This window comes from Megalobrama amblycephala, linkage group LG1, assembly GCF_018812025.1.
Source record: "Megalobrama amblycephala isolate DHTTF-2021 linkage group LG1, ASM1881202v1, whole genome shotgun sequence".
NCBI classification, from domain to species: Eukaryota; Metazoa; Chordata; class Actinopteri; order Cypriniformes; family Xenocyprididae; genus Megalobrama; species Megalobrama amblycephala.
In genome coordinates, this window is record NC_063044.1 from 34,080,691 (window position 1) to 34,107,937 (window position 27,247).

The 27,247-nt window shown below is 38.0% G+C and overlaps 1 protein-coding gene across 3 annotated transcripts in view; it reads right to left on the minus strand.

The window, feature by feature from the left end:
- The window catches only part of prkcab (protein kinase C, alpha, b), a 201,938-nt gene extending 178,814 nt beyond the window's left edge, over positions 1-23,124 (minus strand). For 2 of the 3 annotated variants that reach the window (XM_048190641.1, XM_048190634.1), the window contains exons 1-2: positions 22,875-23,121; positions 21,891-21,922 (exon numbers count right to left, since the gene is read on the minus strand). In XM_048190641.1, the coding sequence (XP_048046598.1) occupies positions 21,891-21,922; positions 22,875-23,038 (196 nt within the window). In that variant the 5' untranslated portion in view covers positions 23,039-23,121. Of the gene's footprint in view, positions 1-21,890; positions 21,923-22,874 lie in introns of all 3 variants that reach the window. The other variant, XR_007184891.1, reaches the window with a different exon arrangement.
- Positions 23,125-27,247: the final 4,123 nt, after the last annotated feature.

Here is a 27,247-nt window from a genome sequence, read left to right on the forward strand (position 1 = left end):
CTAGTGTTTTCAAACTGATGTGATTCACTGCATGTCAGCATGTGAAGTTCTTTTACCTTGTCCCGTCATCTTAAAATGCATCAATGATGCACAAGACACCTGAAAAGCAGTGACATGTGGTGCAATGGTCAAATCTAGTATATGTTTACATTACAAGCAGTTCAGTGGAGTGTAAGCACACAAATGCAATTCAGTATGCAAATAGAAGCAAAACAGTTGAGCAATTACAGAATTCAGTATTTAAACAGATGCAAGAAAGAGCTAATGCAATTCAGTGCGCAAAGAGATGTAAAAAAAAAGATCTGTAGAAATGAACCAAAACTAATGTCATTATGCAAATACCACTGTTGGTTACATTTGAAATGCTAAACATTGTACAACTAAGCAAAAAGGTACGAGAGGCTGTGCTCTATTGTGAATAACTCCTTCAGCCATGACTTATTCACGATAAAGCACTAAAATCGTTAAAAGCCTTCCTTCAGACAGAAAAAATAGTCCCTGACCATGAATAGCAACAGAAGTTACATTATTATGCCATTAGATGGTGACAAAGACTGTCTTTATGAGTGTAGTGAAGACTTTTACATTGAAAAGACTGAATTGTTGTGAACACGGAACAAGACGCAACTGACAAATGCTTTGACTAGCGCTGTCAGTCACGGGAAAACCCCTTAACTGTTAAAAGGACAAGATATTGCAGCGGACATTTAAACAGATTTTTTATTATGAACATAGGACTGCAGGTAATAAACTCGCTCACTCGATCTATTTCTCACAAAACTCTTCTACATAATACAGTAAGCTTCAATGAACAATATATATTGAGAACTTTAAGTTGTGTAGTGATACACAGAACCGTTTGAAGCGGTCATAGCCGTGTTTTATTGTGAATAAAACAAAGCTATTGACCAATCAGAATCAAGGACAGGAACTAACCATTTTATAAGCAGTTATACTCTAAAAACTGTTTTTGCTCACAAATAAACAAATAACAGGACAGTTTGCATAAATTTTTTGTGTTATGACAACTTCTAATGAAATAATTTTGTGCCAACAAACTTACTTTATAGCATAAACAAATTAGTTGATTATTTAAAAAAAAAAAAAATGTTCCAACTAATTTCAACATAATTGAGTGGTGGTCCTGGAACTGATTAAATCTATCGCTTTCAGTTCAAATTAACAGCTAGCTTAGCTGAATTTCTTTTAAGACTGTAATGGCAAAAATTTGACGCAACAACGTTTGAACGGAGGTACTGTATGTTAGGAGGTTTGGCTGTAACTGTGAATGTTTAGTATTTATGTTAGGCTTGGAACAAATCAATAGAGTCTTGCAAACATTGTAATGAATCCGCGCTGTCATATGTGGTGACTCAGGGCATCTGGACACGCCAGGCTGTGCGGGGGAACGGTGTGACATACCAGCGTTTCCCCTCATCGCCACCATCGTTTGGACTCACGCGCCCAGATGAGCCGTTACCCTGGCAACACAGCGCTTCATTCATGTGACGAGCTGTTGATGCTCTGGAAGAGGCATGAGTCGCATTACACGTAATTAGAGCTAACGGAGCGCGCCATTACTCTCACTGTAATTAATGTCATTGATGTCACTCAGAGGATGTTTTGAAGGACTTAGCTTGAATAAGCATGTGTCTGTTTAGATGAATGATGCAAATGGAAAATAACGGGTGGCTCAGACTGATTGAAGACCTGTGTGACAGCCGTCAATCAAACTGGAACCAAAGAAATTTTGAAATGTTGATTAAAGTGAGAAACAGGTATGCAGTACATAACCAACAGTAACGCATGACAAAACTATTACAAGTATATAGTCAAGCATTATTTAACTTCAGTAACACTTTACAATTATGTTTTATTACATGAATTAACATGAACTAACAATGAAAGATACATCATTTACAGCTTAGTTAATGTTAATTTCTAACTTATACATTATAAAAAAATAAAAGGGGAATCTGTTCATATTATTCAATAGACCTGAGCTGACATGAACTAAAAATGAACAGTTGTATTTTTATTAAATACTGTAACAAATGTATTGCTCATTATTAGTTAATGCTAGTTAATGCATTAATTGACATTAACTAATAGACCTTATTATAAAGTGTTGCCATAACTACATATAACAAAGATTTTGTGTGATTCTTCCAAAATTTTCAACTTGATAGCTATTTTGTGTTAAAGCTGCACAGAACCATCAGCAAAGTCTAAAACCCTTGTTTCGGTGCAATAATTGTGTTTTAGGTGAGTAGGCGGTACTTCAATGTTGTCCGGGACACATGTTTTTACCAGCTTCAACCGTGGTTTGATATTCATCACATTTAATCACAAAACACTTTATACATTTATTGTGTGCTGTACACTTGATTAGATTAGATTGCCCAAAACAAATGTGAAATAAAACACAAACATGAGGACAGGCAGACCAGTACTTAGATAGAAGGAAAGAATGGCAACTATAAATGAGCAGAAGATAGATGAGCCAAAATATCTGATGTTAAAAACACTTGGAATTAGTTCCCTGTATAATGATACTAACATCCAAATCCAAATTCTGTAGCTTTAAAGGTGCCCTAGAGGTGCCTTTTCAAAAGATGTAATATAAGTCTAAGGTGTCCCCTGAATGTGTCTGTGAAGTTTCAGCTCAAAATACCCCATAGATTTTAACTGCCTATTTTGAGCCATTATTACATATGCACCGATTAAGCGTGCGGCCCCTTTAAATCTCCCGCTCCCCCGCAAGCTCTCAACTGCCTTAAACAGCAAACACAAAGTTCACACAGCTAATATAACCCTCAAAATGGATCTTTACAAAGTGTTCATCATGCATACATCGATTCCTGTGAGTATAGTATTTATTTGGATGTTTACATTTGTTTATGAATGAGTTTGAGGCTGTGCTCCGTAGCTAACGGGCTAATGCTACACTGTTGGAGAGATTTATAAAGAATGAAGTTGTGTTTATGAATTATACAGACTGCAAGTGTTTAAAAATGAAAGCGACGGCTCTCTTGTCTCCATGAATACAGTAATAAACGATGGTAACTTTAACCACATTTAACAATACATTAGCAACATGCTAACAAAACATTTAGAAAGACAATTTACAAATATCACTAAAAATATCATGTTATCAATGATCATGTCAGTTATTATTGCTCCATCTGCCATTTTTCGCTATTGTCCTTGCTTGCTTACCTAGTCTGATGATTCAGCTGTGCACAGATCCAGACTGCCCTTATGTAATGCATTGAACATGGTCTGGCATATGCAAATATTGGGGGCGTACACCCCGACTGTTACGTTATTCAACTATGCCGACGTAAATTCAATTTTTGAATCTAGGGCACCTTTAAACAAAAAAAAAAAAACAAGAGATCTTAAAAACATCCAATCCACAATTAGGATTTTTGGGCCTGTGATGGACAATTTACTTTTAGTAGGTGGATTGGCTGTCAATGTTTTTTTTTTTTCTTCTGGAAAAAAACATTCTGAGAGTGATTCCAATGATATCGTTCTTTGGTGTCATTTTTGTTATAGTTGTAGTGTGGACTTTCCTATTCTCATTGAATAGCCAACTTTTTTAGCCACAATTATCTTTATAGTTATTGTCAATGATATGAACAGGCCTTAAAACTAAACACAAAATAAATGCCATGTATCTAAAGAAAGTTTGTTTTCACAATATAATTTTGTTTTCAAACCAGAACATTAAACCTGGGTTTACAAATGTAGGTCACAGGGATCAAAACGACCTTAGGTTAACAGCGACAAAAAGCTCAAAATATCAAAATTCATGTTCCATGGAATTTACATGGTACTTCAAGAAATAGTATATAAAAGAATATAACTGAACACTCACTTTAAAGTTTAATGAACCAACAGTTCGGCAACAAGCCTTTGTTAAGGTACAACTCTTTAAAAAATTTGTTATTTTGCATATGGGTTCAAGAAATAGATTTTTAATTGTTAAGATAAGCTTGTTGTCATGGATCTGGTGTGTTCACAACAAACAAGATAGTGCTGATACAAAGTCTTTCAAAAACGCAGAAGATAAAAGAATCAAAATGCTTGAGATAACAGGAGAATCAAAACGCATGAGATAACAGGAGAATCAAACTAGCATGAACACACTACATAAAGAAAATACAGGACCAAGATCAAACTCAAACTGAGGGCTTGTATACACAGAAAACTTAGGAGTTAATTAACAAGGCACACCTGAACTCAGGACTCTAATTAATTAGTAACCTAGGAGACAAACCGGTAGGGAAAAGATGAGCTGAACTAATTAACATGCTAGAATCAAAAGACAAAATGGAACAGGCCAGGAACACTAAAACAGAATAAACAAGTGACAGTACACCACCCTCCCCAGAAGACTGAGAATAGGCTGGAGAAGGGGGTGGCCAGGGTGGCTTAGGCAGGACAGGGAGCCTTGTGAGTGGTACCGGCAATACAGGAAGCCAGGGAGGTGCCAGCAGTGCAGGAATCCAGGGCAGTGCCGGTAGTTCAGGGGCCCAGGGCAGCGGCGGCAGTTCAGGGGCCCAGGGAGGAGCCGGCTATTCAGGGGCCGAGGGAAGATCGTCTTTCTTGGCCTTGCCATTTTTTTGGGAGAAGCTATGGGTTTGTGAACCAGAATGGATACTGGAACGTACTTAGGGGGTGGAGCCGACACTGGAGCGGACTCAGGGGCTGGAGCCAACAGTGGAACAGACTGAGGGGCTGGAACCGACACTTGAACGGACTTAGGGGGTGGAGCCGAAACTGGAGCGAACTCAGGGGCTGGAGCTGACACTGGAGCGGACTCAGGGGCTGGAGCCAACACTGGAGCGGACTCAGGGGCTGGAGCTGACACTGGAACGGATTTAAGGGGAGGAGCCGACACTGGAGCGGACTCAGGGGCTGGAGCCAACACTGGAACAGACTGAGGGGCTGGAGCCAACACTGGAACGGACTTAGGAGGTGGAGCGGACACTGGTACGGACTCAGGGGCTGGAGCCGACACTGGAGTGGATTCAGGGCTGAGCTCTGGAGCCAAAAGTAGCAGGCATGTCAGCTGCCCAAACACACATAATAGATAAAGCCATTACAGACAGGGCTGCAGTCTCTGTACTTAATTCTGGGGTTGGAGCAGACTCTGGATTGGACTCAGGTCTGAACTCGGGGGCTGGAGCCATCGCTGGACTCTGGTCAGAGGCTGGAGCCAACACTGGAGCAGACTCAGGAGAATTTTCTGAAGTGGACTCTGGAGAACCTTCTGGAGCGGATTCAGGACACAAAGATCCATAGGTGGCCAGCCCCCACTTTACATAGTCCAAAATAGTCCCCCAAGGACTATCGATGGGCAAGCATGCCTTGGTCTGCTCATTAAGGCTGGCATGGTGAAATACCTTTAATTGAGAGGTCAGGAAATGGAGTCAGGCACGCCAGTTGTAGAAAATCCCATGGTCCTCAAGGGTTCTTCCCTGTTGCTCCAGACAGAGCATGCGCACCGCTGGTAAGTCCAATTCTTCAGTCTTTGTTTTTAGGTCCTGTATTCTGACATGGATCTGGTGTGTTCTAGTCACTAGTGATGTTCGGTTCTTGAACAAATCGTTCTTTTGAGCCGGTTGAAACCGGTTCATAGAAAGTAACCAGTCGAGCTGGTTCTCTAATCGAACTGAATCGAACTTTACCAGCTGTCGAAGTTTGCAGAGGATTACCAAGGAGTCTCATGAGTGAGTTGATGATATAAAATAACATTATATTAACAGCATGAAAGAAAAATGACACTTTAGCACTGTTCTGTCAGCAAACTCATTTTGAATTGTCTAAAATAATTGCAGCCTCATTTCCACATCAGCTACTGCAGCAGCTGCTCAGTTTAACATACAGTACAGCTTGTGTCATTTACAGTAAGCGATGTGAAGTGTGTGCTCTCCCAGCAGGAGGCATTGTGCTAAACTAACATTATTCTACATAACAGCAGCACAGAAAACGCTACTATTAACTATAAGTAATAACAGAGCAAAAGATCTTGAGAGTTGGATTTCTGAGAAGGAGTACAGGCCGTTGCGTAACGTGTTTATTGTTTCATGTTCTCATCACAGCTCGTGCCTGCCGCCCACTCACTTCTGCTGGCTGATTGGTTAATGAGCTCAGCTGTACTCTAAGAGGAGGTGAAGTGCTCCCCTCCCACACTACAATGGAGAGCTCAACACAACAACAGCCAAACTCTATCACCATTCATCAAGATGCCAATATGATGTATTAACATACAGATAATCAGCTGTGCTATCAATTTACATGTGATATCAATTTAATATCTCAACTGTTCTCCTAGACTACAGTAAGACACTCAGTTCTCCTGAGAAAAAGACCAGAAGTGAAGAGATCTCAACAGTGACTCAAATTGTGCTCAAATCTAGACAGCCGATATCTAGACAGCAGTGAGAATGACAGCTGATATCAATTATTTACACAAACTTCTATTATTTTAGTTGATTTTTTTATGGCACACTGGTTGATCACACTGGCAGTTGTCTTGCACCCCTAGTGTTGTGGATGCAGTGTGACAAAAGTTATTTGTTACCGATGCAATTTTAGAAAATGCTGTTGTACAAACTCATCACTTTTCAGTTAGACATTATTCATTTATTTCACAAGCCGAACTATCAAATTAAATGGGTTCCTGAGATACAGTGAGTAGTTTTCATCTGGTTAAGAGGTCTAAACATGTCAGCCCCCATGGAGAATAAGCATATTTATTAGGCTACTGATATGACCATGACATGAGTGGACAGGATTTTAAAGCTTTTGGCTCAGGCTGGGGTGTTAGTGAGCCAGTATGATGATGAGTAGAGTTGCTGCGAGCGACTCCATAGCTCATCTGTTGCCTGGCTCAGCTTATTACGCTGGACATAGTACTTTGGACTTAGCTGAGGCTATGTCTGTAGTCTCCCCTTGATAGTTCTACTCTTAGGGGCCCTTGGCTGTTGCCTGTCCTGCAGCAGGTGACTCGGACAGGTCAGAGCCAGGAGTTCCCTTATGAGGTAAATTTTGCAGTTGAGCTTTGAAGCTTCAAGGCGTTTTCCCTAGCACCTCTATGCATTAGCTTTTCTAGGGAGCAAGGCTATGTACAGTGTTACAGGATGCATCCTAATTGTGTGTTGATGCTTATATCCAACTCTGGGTCAAGGCCCATTGAGTTCTTCAGTGCTTGTGCTTGGTGGCTTTCACAGTTTGGTCACCCTTAGGCAAAGAAAATATATTTCCATATATTTATGATCAACATATTAAATTGTTTAATTTACTGAAAAATATACAGAATAATATATTGCGTTAATATATTACAATACATTAAATAATACATAAGGAATGGCTGCTTTTCATATTATGAAAAATATGTGACAATATATTTACTATGTTACACTAATGTGTATTCATGCGGGTTACTTTTGACTCAGAAAGTTGTGTTGGTATTACTTAAGGGTGCAAGTTGAAAAACACAAATTAGTTAAAAATACTCAAAAATCTGATGCAAATATTTGCCTCAATTATATTTTAGTTAAATCAAGGCAATATTTTTACAGTGTGTGGAAACTACTTAGATTTCGGAGTGTTGGGACAATGATAGACTGTGTTGTTTGAAAACAGTCACCATTATTGTGATCAGTGTTTGCTTTAGCTGGGCTCTTGACCCTTGACTTTTAATGTTAGCTTTTCTCTAAAAACTAACATACCTTGACTCAAGGCAACTTCCTACATCAGAATTTTGAGTAATTTTTAATTGTAAGAGAATGTCTTATGGTAACATATGTAACCCAGGTTCCCTTAGAGCATCAACATCTGACGCGGCATCTCATTCCCTTCTCAGGGAACTGGGGTTATATATGTAACCCTAAGATGTCCTCAGTTAGGTTTCTAAATCTATGAAAGACAATTTTTGAGCAGTAACATTTTCCTCTGTGTCATATGGTCACTGGTCTGAAACACATATGGAAATTATATTTCGCTGTCACTACAAAGAAAACCTCATGACAACTTCAAGTCATTATACAAGTGCATGAAACAACAGAACAAATTTAGGCCTGCTCTCGTAACGAGGCCAACATCGCTGTAAGGTGTCAGCCATGTCTTCAAAATCCTTCCCACAAGCCTCATCTTCTGTGGCACATAGCATTTGGGATATCTGACAGAGGGATGTGGTAATGGAGGGTACAGCTTTGAGAGACATCAAAGCAAACAGGAAGTGTAGCAGAGCAGTGCAAGGGCACTTAATTTGGCAGAGGCCTCTGAAGATAGATGTTCAGTTGAAACTCATTAGCATAGTGCTGAGGAGAGACGGCAGGAACAACCAGACACATAAACACCTCAGCTGCACTAAAACACAGTTCTGTCACTTCAAATGAAACAAATAGCTCAGATGCAAGTGTTTTCATTTGCAGTATAGTTTAAAGTGCAATTTGAATAATGTTACGATGAAGCACACCAAAATTCACTGCTCATTCATTCATGGAAAACATAATTTTCTTGCCTTTTTAAAATAAAACATTACACTGCCCTCCAAAAGTTTGGAAACGCCCTAGAAAAGTGGGGTTTTGGACAATATTGGCATGAATCCTTTTTAATTTGTGATAATTTTGCACTGATAAGGGATAACACAAACTACGGAAACATATTTTATTACATAAACAATTTATACATAGAAAAAAACTTCAATTTTCGATTCATCAAAATATCCACCATTAGCAGCTTTCTGACCTAAACTGGGTTCTAATTGGTTCATTGTATTCTAAACTTAATTGGCAATCAATTGTTGAAGCTATTAAGGTGTGCTGACCCAAAAATCTTTTAAAAACCAGGGCCAAGTTTAAACTAGTAACCAGGCATTACAGCTGGCAAAGGGGCATGTCTGGCTTTGACATGTATATATTGCCATTATTATGTAATCAAAATGAAAATTTTTATTGCTGGTCTTCAATGATAATGTCAAGTTACTTTAATGTATTTGCACCAAAAAATGATAAGGATTTATGCTAATATCGACCAAAACCCACACTTTGCCAGGGGTGTTTCCAAACTTTTGGAGGGCAGTGTACATGTAGATACACTATCATACAAAAGGTAGGGGTCAGTACAATTTTTTATGTTTTTGAAATAATTCTCTTATGCTCACCAAGGCAGCATTTATTTGATCAAATAAAGAAATATTATTACGATTTAAAATAACTGTTTTCTATGTAAATATATTTTAAAATGTAATTTATTCATGTGATGCAAAGCTGAATTTTCAGCATCATTACTCCAGTCTCCAGCTGTGTTGGGGGTAACGCAGTAAAAAACATGCAGGTCGATTTACCTTTACTAACCCTACCTAGGAACAAAAGTAGATGATAAAGGTGAAGTTCACAAACACTAAAATAACAAGAAAATAACAGTGTAGAACATTTGAAGTGAGTCACTCTCAGGCACATGAATGAGGGTACGAGTTGTTCCATGTGTCTGACATTTGGGCACATGTGCTCTTATCTGAGGTCTAATCCTTTTTTCAACAGTTCTTCGAAAGGCCAACTAAAACAGATAGTGAGGGAAATCTTCCAGACCTTAGAAACAGCAACCGTTACCCTGTCAGCACACACTGCGGGCCACTAAAGGACTGCTCGCGTTCTGCTACTGCTCACTCTGTGACGAAAACATCCACTTCTGTTTCCATTGCTCTCGCCTGTCAACTCAAACCGCAGCTGTCAGACTGTTTACGTTCCCCTTGCCAGCGGCTCGCTAACTCCAGCGGCTCGCTCAAGCTCATCCTTCAGTCACAGTGCCTCTCACTTCATTTCTGGACATGGCAAGACTCTCCAGATAAAGTGGCACCTGACTTCAAAGGTCCGAAGAGACGGGCAGAACATTTGCCTTATTCAGCTGATATATTCTATGCCAGTGCTGAAGAGGGTAGGCAGACTCACACTATTAACAGAGAGCAGTTAGAGCGCTGTGGTGATGACAGACCTGTTAGCACTGACCCTTGAAGAGAAACCCAGACAAAACAGAGCCAAATTTGGACAGGGAACAAGGACAAGGTTGTGTGCTCCAAAACAGCCTCTTTCTCAAAAAGCTCCTTGCAACTCACTCTACTTCTGTGAGGTATTTCTGAGTGAAACAGTGTATTCAATGAGAAAAGTAAGCAGGGCTTGATTTTAACCATATGGGACTGATTAGATGGTGAAAAGTTTACATTACGTGTATTTAACTACCATAGAGGGCCAAAAGTTACATATTGTACCTTTTCAAAGGATGTGGTCATTAGATGTAGAGGTCGACCGATATGGGTTTATCTCATACATTTTTTAATTGTATTGTTTCATTTCTTCCTTTGCAATTTTGTTTAAACAGAATGTATTTAATACAAAAATCTCAAAATCAAAATAGTATAATTAAATTGCAAGAAAAGGCATCATTTAAATTAACAAATGATTTAAAGTAGCAATCATACTGTATTGGTTATTTATTAATGTATTTTTTGCATGGTTCACTTAAAATAGTTAACTGTTATGGTTGAGCAGGAAGAGAAGAGGCGAGGATCTAGTTGCAGCAGTTTATTAAACAAACAAAGATAATCCAAACAGGGAAGATGATGACAGTAATCTAAACAGAGAACAGAAACGCAACAGCTTTTTCAAAGACATGTAAAGACAACGTCCAACAAAAGACTGAAACTGAAACACATGGGTATTTATACACATAACAAAGGGCTAACAAGGAACAGGTGACAGTAATCAATCGCTATGGAAACTAATATGGAAATGAAGGAAAATAGAAACGAAACAAGGGAAGGGAAAACCAGAACCAGCAAGAAAACAGAATTGCAAAACAGGAGTCCTTGAACACAAAACACACAAAACAGGGGGAATTGTGACATTAACTTAGACTAGAAAATAAATGAACAAATGATTTTGATGACAGACTACTAATGTAAAATTGATTTATCTGCTGTTGGTAATACAACATCACATGTATAGTTTCACCCGTAAGGCAATGGGTTTGCACAATTTTCTAGTGAAGTCATCTAATTCGAGTTAAGAGCAGCACCCACATTTTCTTTAGACAGACATATTACTATTAAAATAATGATACTATAATGATAGCTAAAATTGACTCCACAGAGGCTAGTAAAAGAGGAAAGAGGAAGAGAGTGAGAGAGAAAATTGGGCAAAATCAAATAATCTCTACATAGAAGAGCCCATAGAAAATTATCATTGACATTTTTTATTTGCAGGGAGTACTGAGGCTAAACGGGGATTCTCATCATATTCCTAATGATCTGTAACAGGATACAGCATATTGCCCATGAGCACTAGGTAGAGATCTCTCTCAAGAGCTCATTGTAGGTAGAGTGAGGGTGTAGAGCAGCTGATGTCTGTTTGTCATTTCTGCAGAAACAAACAGCTTTAACCAGCCTAAACTATTTTGGTGGTCTTAGCTGGCCCTTGCTGGTCTTAAAAGGGGTTTTGGGCACTTTTTAGCAGGTCAGGTGGAAAGACCACCTTAAATCAAGATCAAACACCAGCTACTCTGGGAAAGCAGTTAGACCAGCTTAAACCAGCTGAAACTAGCAAACCAGTTTATGCTGCATGGTTTTGTCAGCAGTGATGACATAATTTCTACAGTAATTCATTCTTCATTCTAGAAAGCATTTTAGCAGTTTTGCATGCTTCTCAAAGCAAACGTGGAATAATTCTTAAGAATAAAACTCTTCCTGACTGCTATTTTCTTCTTATTTTCTTATACGTATGAATATTTTGTATTCCCCCACACAATATTTAACTTGTTTCCTAAGACAAAACTTAAGAAGAATTCATATTCTTAAAATCAATCACAAATGTAGTTCCAAACGTAGGTTCAGGAGGATCCTAAACATTCAGTCCTGTCAATCATCATTATGAGCGTATATAAGCAGCAGTCACTGCGTCGCCCCAGCAACAATTCTTCCAGCATCCCTCCTCCTCCCCATCTCCTCCTCTATTTCTCTTATTCTCCCTCTGCGCAGTACTGTTATGGGGGGTTTAACTCGGACCTCGAGCCGAGCCTCGGGTTCTAGCCTTCTTCGAGGACAGCAAGCCAAGTTTGTTTTACCATTAACCATTCAGACTGAATGGGCAGGCGAACTTGTGAAATAACCTCTTAAAGTAATCAAAATTAAGATGTTAAATTACTTTATTGGGTGGTTTCTAATTAATTGTTATAATTAAGCATTACAACATAACACTAGCTATATATAATACATATTAATGGATGTTCACCAATTCTCTGAAGTGACACCAATTTTAAATAATGTAAACAATGTTTACAATAGATAATAATTATGCATGATGTGACTCTTTGCTAATTCTACATCCCTATTTGGATGTAAGCAAAAACACGTCATTTTTGTGTGTGTCCCTTTGAGTGCAAATGAGCTGCTACTCCCGGCCCATTTTTCAGAAGAAGGCGGAGCTTTAACAGTTGGTGCTTCGGCTGCTCAACAACAACAAAGCCGGAGAATCTCAGGCAGCCAAAATGACGATTGTCAGTAATGGTGTTCAGCCTTACATTGTTCAAACCGGAGTCAGACACTGATGGAGAGACTCAGGAAGAAGTTGCTCAAGAAGACGTTTCTGAATGGTTAGTCTGTAAATTTATGCAGTTGCTGTGGAGTTGATTCAACTTATCACCTAGCATGTGCCGTCATGTTAATCTTTTGTGCAAATCCAGCGTTGAATTAATCCTCGTTTGTGAAGCAGTCCGGAGTAAAATGACGGCATGTTAACAACACTTGTTAACAACAGCATGTTAACATGGCCTCACCCCCTTTGTTGTGTTTTCTCGGGGGCGGGGTTTATGTACATTTTAGGGTTAGTGATGTCACCAACCCAGGAAGAAGCTTGTTGTAGTCCCTACCAGCCATTTGTTGTAGTCCTTAAAGGTCCCGTTTTTCGTGTTTTTTTGAAGCTTTGATTGTGTTTATAGTGTGCAATATAACATGTGTTCATGTTTCGCGTGTAAAAAAACACAGTATTTTTCACATAATTTACTTATCTGTATACCGCTGTTTCCACTGTCATAAAAACGGGCTGATGACTTCCTTGTTCTATGAAGTCCCTCCTTCAGAAATACGTAACGAGTTCTGATTGTGCCAGCGGTTCCTGTGTTGTGATTCGACAGCTCTGAGCGCACCGTGCCCGGAAAAGTCACGCCTCTTACCATAACGTGGAGATGCACACGCTCAGTGTTATTGTAAACATGTCTTTAATTTTACCCTATCAATTTGAGCCAGAATCAGACCCGGTGATTGGACTGCGGGATGAAAATAACAGCGTTTCGACGACATGGCGACAAACACACTCTACAAACGCAACTCTTGTGTATTCCTGTGGGCGGAGGTTAGTCAAAAAACTGTTTTAGTGACGTCATTAAAGAAGGAAGTAGAGGGATGTAGTCCAAACTGGCCGTTCGATGTAGGCGACTTCTGTTAAATAAAATATCTCGCTTGGCATTGAACTTTGAGCTTTAAAATTTTACAGAATTTATTTATACTCTAACAACAACATTACACACTAACTAAAGTTTGAAACATGGGATCACGAAGAACGGGACCTTTAAAAAGTGATTTCTGTAAAAGAAAATATCTTTCTTTGCATTGAACTTTGAGCGTCGTAACTTTTTAATTACACACTAACTAAAGTTTAAAAAAAAGTGAAATCATAATCAAGGACCCCTTTAAGAAAAAAAATGTTCTTATAATATTTAAGAACTTAATATATAAGAAGATATGAACTTCTTGTTCCGGATACCTCATGTATCTCATCATCTCTCAGTTGCAGTTTTGGAGTAATATGCTGAAAACGCAGGTGACTGCAGGTCTGATGCCTCTCATCACAGCCTTTTCATTGTTACACACCATTACACATCTCCCAAATGCTTCAAAGAACATGCACTCTCTGGCCTGGCCCTCATGTTCGCTTCCCACTCCACTGTACACCAACCAGCTCCCACAGCCAACCGTCCATCAGTGAAGCCATCTGTGAGCTCACCAACAGCCAGCCTGTTCAGACCATGGTTAGCCAGTGTTCTCATGCTGTCCTCACTTCTCTGCATGCAACACATTCTCCAGTGAAGAATTAGATGTGGGCAGGCAGGTTAGTGCATGGATGGAGGTTAGAACCGTCTGGAGCAACACATGCTGACCGCAATGACACTTAATTAAGGACCCAGACTATGGAACCATGTGGTATGTGCTTGAAAGCAAGAAGCAGTTATGACAGGGTTGCATTAGGAAGAAATGTCCTCACAAAAAAGCTCTGACACAAGGGCCATCAAAGTCTCTTCAATAACCTTCACCATGATGACTGCTTATAGGCTGACTGTCATTATGAATGTGATATGTCAGACCCAAAACAGTCTACACAAGAACACAAGAGCTTCTAGCTATGCCAGACTGATTTAACATGACAGTGAGTTTCAAATGTACAATTCAGAAAACTCTGTTGCATTGTTAGGTCAGAAATAAACTTGGTTACACTTTATTTTGATGGTCCACTTTAGACATTCTACTAGGGGTGTAACGGTACACAAAACTCACGGTTCGGTACGGGTTCGGTACAGCAAGTGGGGAGAAAAGTACTGTTTATCATACTGAACAAACTGTGACTCTGTCTTTAATATATTAAATTAAATGATAACTAAAAGTTTCTTAAAAAAAAAAGATTCTCTGCTAATGCTATAAACTATGTAGAGAGCCCTTATTTGAACATTATGCTACTATAATATTAAAGGTTAACAGCCCACACTATTAGCCTAAATTCAATCGCTATTTATTTTTAGAAATAATAGTCAATACTCAAATAACAAATTGTATGCAAACATGTAAGCTGCACATAAGGCAGTTTTTGCATTAACTTTTAAATCTAACTATAAAATTATGTTTTACTCCAATTCGTTGTTGAAATGTAATCATTTCTACACAATGGTTGTCATTTTCATGACAGATTTATTTAAACATACATTAAATAATCAAGACATCACTAACAGGTTAAGTAAAATATAATGAATACAAAGGCTAATACAGTGCATATATTAAGCAAAAGAGTTCATTTCTCTAGCAAACTAACAAGCTGTGTACACTAAATGGCTTTTCTGAGGTAAATGCTATGCGATTGTTTACAAGCTGTTTTATTGTGATGTCTTTCCGCCGTTGAAACAATGATTGAGTGATTACATAAGACCGTTTCAGTAAGTTGTACTGTATCTTTCAACATACCTTCAGATGTTCATTCATGTTTATTCTGTAACTAGTATTAAAGAGGAAGAGATGATCGCGTTCGCTCGTGCTGGCGCCTATACAGTTATCTGTCACGCCACATTAAAGCGCGTCAAAACTGCATTTTCTGTTTGAATTTCATGATTTCGTGGACAGAATATGAAGGATGACACTTTGATGACACATCAAAACGCAGAGCTTATAGTGATTATTGGTGGTTAGGCTACAACGCTGTATTCGTCCTGTACTGCTTTCGTCTTATCCACCTGTCTTTGTCCGTTGTCGTAATTCACCGGGAAACCGAAGTGTTCCCCAACAGGAGACCTTAATGTTGCAATGTAATGCTTTCGGTACGTGCACCATACCGAAAGCCCTGTACCGAAACGGTTTGGTATGAATATGTGTACCGTTACACCCTTACATTCTACTAAGTATAAATAACTCTGCAACTACATGCCAACTAACTCTTATTAGAGTTTTAGTAGACTGTTAGGTTAGGGTTAGGGTTCAGGTTAGTAGAATAAGTTGACAAAGTTACTTATAGACAGTAGAATGTCTGTTGAGTAGCATCAAAATAAAGTGTTAGCAGACATTAAACAGACAGTCTACTAATACTCTAAAGAGAGTTATTTGACATGTAGTTGCAACGTATGTATGTATGTACTAGGGCTGACCGATATATCGCATGCGATTGTCACGCGTTATGAACGCGATATTGCGTGGCTTGTCAGTGAACTATGGCTCTGTCTATTAAATGCTGCTCCATTTGAAAGCGGGTGATGGCGATTTAGCGGCAATCAGGAACCGGCTTTACTGACGAAATGCGCATGACAATCGCATGCGATATATCGACCCAGCCCTAGTATGTACACATGCAACACAGTTGGTAGAATGTCTAAAGTCGACTATCGAAATAAAGTGTTACCATAAACTTTTACACATATATCATATTTTCCAGAATATAAGTCACATTTTTGTCATTTGAAATGTTCCCCCACAGATTTTGCTCATGTTCAAGTTGGTCACACAAATTTACTGTGCTGATCAACATAAAGCTGCTTAGATTAAAAATGAGTTCTGTGTGAGCTGTGCTTCATACACTATTGGCAATAGACAATAGGTCTTTTTCGAGTTGCAAAATTTTGGACCGCACCTTAAGCCATATAGTGATTTTACTTTTATTTGAATTATATGCAGCCCAATTTACTTATTCTAATTTTCCATGTTATTATTTAATTTTTAATAAACTCTTGAATCTCTTGCAGTTCCCCCACAAACTAACAGAGGGTTGCGAATTCCAGTTTGGGAAACCCTGCTATAGCACATACTTAATAAGTGTTATTACTGTAAGGGTAAAGCAAAAGTTTTTGCTAATGTCTACTATAGCCGCAGTTTCAGAGAATGCAGTGCATACGTGGATTCTTAATTGTGTGATGGAACACACTCATGACACACTGATGCACAAAATGGGATTTGCTTTGCAAAATTGGGTGAAGTACTGTAGGTCTCTGCAAAAGCCTTTATAACATGCATTAATTTAAATATCTCTTTTTTCTTTTTTACAGTCAGTTTTCTCTTCATTCATTTGTTACTATGGTTGCTAATTAGCTCACACCTGTTCCTTGTTTCTTTAGCCAATTGTTCCACCATCGGGCCAAATAGCTTAACCGCTTCATTCCATGCCAATCCAATCCAGTCCAGCCGGTACGGATATGGTTTTATTTTCCACTGTAGGGCTGATAACGGCCGTTCTTTGGAATGTATTACAAATGTGTCAGTCGTAACGCAAGAGTTGATATGAGATGTAAACAGCAACCTCGTTATAGAATATGATCATAGTGTTTTGATTTTATTATTAACTTCTGCTTACATCACTAAAATAGCACGCTTGACCAGCTACAGAGAAACTGGTAGCCTGGCAACAAAAAAGGGACCAATCCTGAGTGACCGACGTCACTACACACATTCTACCAGCACGATTCAGCAAGGCTGGCCAACCATCATGAGAATTCAGGGCCGAGAACGTTTTGTAATTGTGCGGTGCCGTACCAGGCTCAAGTGGACATATAACTGGAACAGTGTCAATTTTGATTTCCCTGTTTCTATGTATTTAAGACTTCAGTTTGCTCAGTTCTTTGTTCCGCCTTAAAGTTATGTTAGCTGTGTTTGTTCTCTGTGATTAATGAAGTATACTGAGTTACTTCATTCATCCGTGACAAGAGCCCCCTAGAGTACTGAAGTTTGATATTACCACACTAAAGCAAAATGTACAGACCCTCCAGGGTTTTGCAGTCTTGCGATAGCAAAAATGAATGCTAATTCAACCAATCACTGCATTATTTGTGGCTGCCTGTTTTTTTTATTACAACTTTTCCACAAAAAAACAAACAAAAATCATTTGAGGGGAGAATGCAATATTAGCTAATCAAGATCCATAATTCCAAGCCCAATCAAAATTATTATCAAGTTCAAAAAACTGCAGCAAATTCCATCATTTTGGGCTGTACAACATGACTGCACGCTTGCAATGTGTTGACCAAGTATTCACACTTGTGCACTAGTGTAAAGTATGTCTCTGGTCCAACACAGCAGAGGGCTTTGGAAATATATTAGCTGATGTACACACACACATCCTCAAAAACTTGACCATCTTCCATGGCTAATGTCCAGTTGACAGGAAGATACACAAACATGATACATGAGATACCTTTGCCATCTGTGACCATCTGAGTCTGCCAACTTTTGTATTTCTGCTCAATGATTCCCACGAGCCATGAGGAAAAGATACACTTTTAAGTACTGATGCTGTCAATTAACAAACAAACATGGATGGATTTTGGGAAAATAATTGGTCAGTATCTCCAATATAGAGGATTTTTTTCTTTTTTTGACCATGTAATTGCTGCACCACAGCTCTGACAAGTCATCTTTTCTAGCAAGTTAAGACTGTAACCCCTGTAATATTTCTAAAATAGTGTTTGGGGATTGAAGAAGTTTAACAGAATTGTCAGTGATGTTAGTTTTAATCTAAGACGTTTTGTCGGCCACTTCTATTTCTGGAGCACTGCACTGATAAGCCCCACCCACAATGAATCTCATTGGTCCAAATGAGATGTCCATTTCACTGCACACAACTGTATATTAAACATCAAATATGTTTTGATTAGCTGTCACATTACACAGCACTTCACTTTCAGTGTGCAGAGACAAATTACTTGAGTCGTCACACCTGGTTAGGACACGGTCTAATAGTTCAGGGAACTTGAGAATTAAGACTGCTTACCTGGCATCTTTTACTTTTGACCTACTTGGAATGGATTTGTGCCAATACATTTTTCAAGCAGTTTATTTGAAGCTACAGCTGTCTGAAGCTACAGACTTTCTGCACTTCTTGTATGCAAAAACACATTTAATTGGTAATATCATTAAAAATGGTCTAAAAGACAATTTTTCTTATACTAAGTGCCTACTATCTGTAATTGCAGCTTTTTAGTGGGGTCTGGAGGGGTGATCAATTTTAAAATCAATTTTAATATATATATAAAAAAAAAATTGTGTCCCAAATGACACATTGCAGTTATACACTTTGTATCATCCACAGTGTTTGGGGTAACACATTAATGCGATACAATTAATGAGAGTTAAGTAACAAGTAAAGTAATGCATTACTTTTTCAAAGTTACATTTTGCAAGTTACTTAATTTTCCCATTTACTGTTTAATTTTTTCATTGACTGTTAACAGAGAAATTGTGATTAAGTGCAGAGGCATTGTATGCGTTGTGTGTGTACATGATAGGAATTGTATTTCTAGAATAAATGTGAGCAGGCATTTACTCATCTCACTTATACAAAGACAGAGTCACTATTCCTCAAAATGAATAAAAAACAGTGAAATGCAAACTCACAATATTATGCAAACCTGCAGTAATTAAATATGTTACACAATTATACTTTATGTATTTAATCTCACTTTATTAACCATTGTCTTTGCTGCTGCCGATTGTGTTTCTTTTTTTTTCTTCTTTTTTTTGGCTATCGCTGAAATAAGACGGTGCGTTCCAAAAGGGATATATCGCCCTCCGAAGGGCACTTCGGAGTGAAATTATTATGGCCGCCATATTAAAGGGTCGTTCCAAACCGAAGTGCTCAAAACTGGCCACTTTAAATGGCCCTTCGGAATGAAGGATTTCAAAGGGTACAACTGATGCACACTCCGGGCCTCCATGATCCTTTGCACAGGGAAGTTGTTTGACGTCACAGAATAGGTACAGGAGGCTCGGAGTTCGATTTTACCTATAAATGTATGTATAGTATTTTTCTATACTACTGTAATATTTATACGACTTAGATTTGATACATTATTATGGTCAAAACGACATTGTACTTCAACAAAAATACTTTACAGCTCCCTTTATCAGTCCATTCAAATGTTTAAAATACATAGGCTATGGTGCGATAAACCAAAAATAAATAAATAAATAAACTAACATTAAATAAAGGGTGCAGCTTGCACAATCTATCCTTCTTGATTGTCTCGTTAAGATGACACAGAAGTCCCAAAAAAAGAGGGTTTTTTTACCCCTACACCCTTCATCCCTTCGAAGCTCTCACTCCGGAGGGTAAACCCTTTGAAGGGATTAGGGCATAGGGATGAGCCCTTCCGAATGGAATGCAGGGAGAGTTCTGAACTTTCTTGACCTGGATCTTATTCTTCTGCGGTCCAGAATGGCAGCACAGCTGAAAGATTTGTTTAAGCTGCGCCCTCTAGTGTACAGGTGTGTACAGTAACGCAATATTGTTACTTTTAAAAGCAATTTTCCCCAACACTGCTCATACACTATGCGTAAAACAGTGCTTAAGTATACAAATTGGAACGCACCTCGAATTTCATTACCTAAATTAGTTTTCTTTATTCTGAAAATGAGGGGGAAAATTTCAAACCAATACTTTTAAACGAATAATCGCAAATGGAACAGGTCGCCTACAGAACCGGTAGGCTTTTGGGGCACAGTGTTAAGGGCACGTTTACAACAAGAATGATAACTATAAAGATAACTATAACAATAACTACATTAGTGTCCAGATATCGTTCTGTTTATTCTAAGCACGCACTGCAGTTTTGTCGTCTGCCACTTTAAATGCTCAAGCACTTTAAAGCAGGATGGATTCTGATTGGCTGTCAATGTTTTTATCGTTCATCAGCTAGAAAAAATCATTCTGAAAGTGATTCCAGCTGTATTGTTCCTCTGTGCTGTTATCATTTTAGTCGTGGTGTTAACTCTGCTATTCTTTTATATTTAGAATAATTTTTAGAACAATATCATCATGGATATCGTTATAGTTACCATTCTTGGTGTGAATGGGCCTTTAAAGGATTAGTCCACTTAAATAAAATTTTCCTGATCATTTACTCATTTCAGCTTCAAAGGGCTTTAAATGTTACCAGACGAGGAATAAGGGTCTTATCTAGCGAAACGATCGGTCATTTTTGAAAAAAAAATACAACTGCATATGCTTTTTTACAAATTATTGCCTTGCACGTGCTTCCGCTTTCCGTATTCTTCAAAAAGCTTACACTGTATGTCCTATTCTACTTATGGAACGAACGCGGCGCCAGTTCCGTAAGTCCGTTTTTTCCTAGATTAGACCATTATTCCTCATCTGGTATCGTTTAAAGCCCTTTGAAGCTGCACTGAAACCGTTTGGAGGCCATTGAAGTCCATTATAAGGAGAATAATCCTGGAATGTTTTCATCAAAAACCTTATTTCTTTTCGACTAAAGAAAGACATGAACATCTTGGATGACAGTAAATTATCAGGAAAATTTAATTTGAAAGTGGACTGATCCTTTAAAGAACCAGCCTGCAAACAACAACCATATAGCCTGACCAACAGTGAGGTTAAGCACTTGGGTCTGGCTTCCTGTTCCAATTCATCCCAAAGATGTTTAGGTCTGGGCTTTGTGCAGGCCAGTCAAGTTCTTTACAGTAATTTCGGAGCAGAAACAAAGAGGGCCCTCCTCAACATGTTGCCACAAAGTTGGAAGCGCAGAATTCTCCAGAATGTCACTGAATATTTAGTCAGCTGCAAAGTGTTCATTAAAACCCTTTCTGATTTGGGACCTGCCATTTATCAAAAGCCAACGTTAACATGGCGGAGCGAAGATTTAAACAGATTTGCCCAAGACCCTTACAAAAGCACCAGAACCCTGGCAAGGCCAGCACTTTCCACATTATCGAGGTGTGATGTGTTCCTTTAATGACACAATGATGACATAAACTGAACATCCTCATATCCCATGAGGCACTGTATGTATTAGAGTAGTAAACCCTGAACACATTCATCAGAGCACAGATTCAGTCACACTGAACCACATCCTCTCACTACAGCACACACACACTGGAATTCCTATCATTATGAGGACTTTCCATAGACATAATGATCTTTAAACTGTATATTCTCTCCTCTAACCCTATCCATCACAGAAAACTTTCTGCACTTGGGGAACAAAAAAATGTCCCCACAAGGTCAAAAATTAGTGGTATTACTCCTCACTAAGGTTTAGCAGACAGACACACACACATACAGTACCTTGGCACTGGAAGCCTTGTTTTCCAAATCCCCTGTAGAGTTGCATTTGATAAGAGAAAGACAGAAAAAAAATTGTGTTAGTCGCAACACATAACTTGATAACTTTCACTGTTTTAAAACAACCTGAAATTTGTATTCTTACAATCCTTATTAAAGATAGAATTTTTCAGATTTTTTAGAGATGAAATGTGTGAAGTAAACACTTTAACCTTAATGATTATGAAAGGTTGAATAGTATTAAAGCAGGATTTAGATATTAAAATGATTGAAACATCTGTTCAGCAAATCCAGTTTGATGATGACATCAGCTGATGGTTTTCTGATTGCACATTAATAGCTCATTATCATTATCTCTAACCATTATTTGTCTTTAGTCTAAATGAAACATGTTTGGTTTAGTTTTATTTATTTGAAAAGGGACCAATATGTTGCCATTCAATGCATTATACCGGATTCAGCCAAAGACTAATTATCATCTGCACATATAATAATACACATATAAATGATTAATTTATTATTTAATATTATTATTATTGCCAAAGTATGATTATAACAACACACGTAAGTCTGTTGAAATACCTAAAACTATAAAATTATACAAAACAAATCAAATAAAATGACTTTATGCAGTGGAACTACAAAATATCTCCTTTTGTTTTTAATATTTAGGTCACTTTAAGCAGTTTTTGCCACATGCAAACAAATCCTATTGCTAATTTAGCAAATGTAATGAATTTAAACAGTAAATAATGTTAAATATATATATAACCATTTTTTTTTTCAGAGTTCAAGCTCAGACATGCAAACACATTATTATGCTAATTTATTTATGTATGCACCTCAATTTCCTATCAAAGTAAAAACAGTTTCTAATGTATTATTAAGAAAGCCAAAATAAAAGTAAGAAATCATTGACAGCTGTCAAGCCATACATTCAAAAGTGCAATTTCTGAAAGTTTGATGTGAACTGCATGAGTCTGTTACCAGATAAAGTCGGTGCAGTGGCTGCAGAATGTGGGCTGCTTGAAGAATCGAGCGATAAATTTGTGGTTTTTAACTTCGTGCACGTTCTTCTGTCGCAGAGCTCCTTTCCGCGCGAATCGATTGACTATGGTGGAGTCATTGATCTGTATCAGATGATCAGCCATCGCGCCGCTATTCCTCAGGTGTGTGTCTCCTCCACTGCGCGACGCGTCTACTGTACGCGTTCAGCGGCGTCTCTCCTGTTACAAGCGCGCCTCTCTCACTTACACTGACGTCAGCATTCTCCGTTATGCCTGTCACTCAATACAAGGGTGTGCAGCGCCATCGCGTGGAAGAAAACAAGAACACGCCATCTCTGTACGTTTCAAAACGCGACGCTACGAAGTCGAGAGCTGCGTGACGACGTTCATTACAGTTTTTCTCAGTCGCTTTGGCACATTTCTCAGACCAGAACTGAAATTCTCAGAACTAGGTAGCCTACTTGTTCAACTTCCACATCATCCAGTCTCTTGTCAACATCATAAAAGCAGTGCTAAATTATGTAGCCTACAATTGTCTGATATTTCCTACATTATTAATTGCTAATGTCATGTTGCTCAAAATGTATTATATGGTTCTCTGTTGAATAATCTTACCCCTCAAAACATCTAGTCATTAGTTCATCACACAAGTCATTAAAGGTGCAATATGTAAGAATTTTGCAGTAAAATATCCAAAAACCACTAGGCCAGTGTTATATATTTTGTTCACTTGAGTACATACAATATCCCAAATGTTTCCAACTGTTTGTAAATCATGAGAAAATTGCAATTTCAACCAAGGCTCCAGGATGAATTAATATAAATTATATATATATATGTATGTATATATATGTGTATGTATATATATATGTAGCCTATATATATATAAAATGTCCTTAAATGAAAAAGATAAGAATATATATATATATATATATATATATATATATATATATATATATATATATATATATATATATATATATATATATGTTTCATTTAAGTACATTTTACAGTAATTTGTTCACTGTCATAAAAACCGCAGCCATAGTTTACATCTGAAATATTCATAACCGTTATATTGACAACATGGCTAAGCATTTTGACAATGACACAAGGACTTGTCATTCTGATGGCACTAATATATTCACTGAAATAAATACTTGCTTTTGAGAGATGAACTAAGGATTCTGAGCAGGTTCCAGGCTTTTGCAGTTACAGTTTTTTACAGACACTAGGACACATTTCTCAATACTTAGGTCACTTTAGCAGAACTCTTCACACAGTGAGCACAACAGAAGTCTATGTGGGCTAAACTGAGGATCAATTATCATTGCTTTGGCACAAAATGCATTCAATGACTACATCTCTCAAATTTCATGAACTCTTTTCTCACTCAGACACAAAAACTGCCAAAACTCTTTGTAGGTACAGGCCAATTTGCACATGCTTACATACTGTTTTCAAAACTGTTCAAAACAATAACATAATACAAAACTGAATAAGACAGCAATTTGCTACATTTCTACAGTAATACTGTAATGAAATATATGCTGAATCTAAAAAAAATCAAATACTATCAAAGCAATTAGATGAAACTGAACACCTACACAATTGTTTTTCAATTTCATTACAGTATTTCACAATTGCTAAAACACTAAACCCCATTCTCTGAACCCAATGCTCAGTGGCCTAAACCCATTTGTCGAATCAGTCACTTTGTAGGCAAAACCTTAAACAAGTTCAGGTAGTTAAGACACTGTTTGCTAATCTCATCCACTCTTTTTGCAAAACTCTAAACACATTCTTACTTACTAAAACACATTTTGCACTGTGTTGCAAAATGGTAAATACATGTGGCAAAAGTTAAACACAACTACAACACAGTTGTCATCCTTTAAACACAATGACTCAAAATTATTCACACTTATTTCTAATGATGTGATCAAATCAACTGTATAAAATATAGGTCAGTTCAGAGTGCACAGGTGACACAGGTGCTGAATGATGATACCAACAATAGATGGAAACAATCTGAAAAGTAGAGGAGGAAGAGTATGTGTAAGAGGAGGATGAGGAGAAAGAGCAAGGGGTGTGGAGACAAGGCTGTCAAGGCTGGATCCGGCACAGGTTTTTCCCTTTGCCTGGCAAGAGACGACATTGCCTGTGATGTGGAAAATGTCCTCAACAATATTCAATAATATTCAACAATATTATTGATCTGACAGTACTGACATTATAGGATGAGAACTGAACTAAGCTAGCCTAGATGATGACATCACTGTTTTCTGCAGAACTGCTTTATAGAGGAAAATAATTACAGTAATTTACATAATAATTGATGATCTTTACAATGTAAGTGAATCAACACTGAACTGACTTAAGCTGAACAATGACACTATTTTCTTTTAAAAGGGTTCACAGCCAAAATGAACCCTCTTTGCATTACTGATCATCATGTACCTGTTATCACTGTAAAGCTGCTTTGACTAAACTAGACTAGACTAGACTAGACTAGACTAGACTATACTATACTATACTATACTATACTATACTAGACTATAATATACTATACTATACTAGACTAGTATCTGTGTATTATAAATTGCAATTGAAATAAAGGTGACTTGACTTGATTTAGGCCGGACCCAACATGAAGACGTGATGCTGAAGCAGAATGAATCTCTCACTGACTCTGAACTTTGTTTTTTGTGTGTGTGTGTGTGTGTGTACTGTATCATGCTTTTCATTTAGAGTTTTCTTTGACCTTTTAGTCATTTGCATTTAGACTGCTGTATGTTTGCAGTATGTAAGTACTGTATATACAGACATTCAATACTATATAATATTGAATATAATACTGTACTTGCAGTACATACAGTATACTTTAAATTCACATTACTTGTGATTTCTATACATTTTATGTAATGGCAAAATGTGTTTACTGTATTACAATATACTTTTTTTCCTGTAACCTCATGTTCTGGATGTTGTGTTTTCCATTTTTTAATGTAGTGTCTAATGAATGAACTGTAGTGTTTATATATTGTTTAATGTGTGTATGAAGCTGAAAGCTCAAGGTTTTGTGAAATTAGTTTGAAGATTGGATTTGTGTTTAATGTTTTGAGAAAATGAGTGATGGTTTCAAGAAATGTGTTTTAGCAATTGTGAAATACTGTAATACTGTAACAAAATGTCACTTTACATATTGTACTGTAAGTTTACTGTAAAAAAAAAAAAAAAAAATAGACATTGTCTCTTCGCCTAGCTGGATCTGGCCAGAGAATTTCATCAACATCGCAGGCAATGTTGTCATTAGCAAGACACCTTGGAAAGAAATGTCTTGAATCCATCCTTGCATTGCTGCTACCTCCATCTGGTCACAGGCCTCCTCCATGGCTTGGATGAGGGGTACCTCAGCCTGGAGACGGAGATTATATACCTTCCACCGCCATGCAGAGAAAAACTCTTCTATAGGGTTGAGGAATGGAGAGTATGGTGGAAGATATAGGACGGTGAAATGTGGATGTCGCTGAAACCAGTTCTGAACCAGAGCAGAGCGGTGGAAAGACACATTGTCCCAGACAACAATGTATTGCATATGATCGATTTGATTTGCTGCTGTTATGTTGTGCAATTGGTCCAAGAATGTAAGTATGAGTGCTGTGTTGTAAGGGCCCATATGGGCATGGCGGTGGAGGACCCCATTCTGTGTAATGGCTGCACAGAGTGTTATATTACCCCCATGTTGCCCTGGGACATTGACTATTGCCCTGTGGCCAATGATGTTTCTTCCACTCCTTCGTGTTCTCGTCAGGTTGAGCCCAGCCTCATCTACGTAAATGAACTCATGCTGGATCTCCTCTCCATCCATTCGTAAAACTCTCTGAAGAACAGTGTCAGGCAAAATTGTGTAGTTCAGTGTAGATCTAGTATACATATTACAGTACAGTAAAAGATTATGAGACAGTATGCAAGATCACACTGCTAAAGTGAATACATACCTCTGCATAATCATGCCGCAGTCGTTTCACCCTTTCGGAATTGCGCTTGAAAGGCACTCGATAAATTTGCTTCATTTGAATATGTTTTTTTTTTAGGATGCGTGCCAGTGTTGATGTTGAGACCTGATGGATATCGTTGAAAGTGGCGTGGTTATTGACAATGTTAACTTGGAGCTGATTGAGTGTTATAGCATTGTTGGCCAAAACCATGTTTACTATCTCCCTCTCTTGCTGTTCTGTGAACATAGGAGGCCTTCCCCCTTGTCGTTCCCGACCCTCAATCCTATGTAGAAAAAAACAAAAACAGTATACAATAGTACAGTAATTTCACAGGAAAAGGTAACAGAAGTGC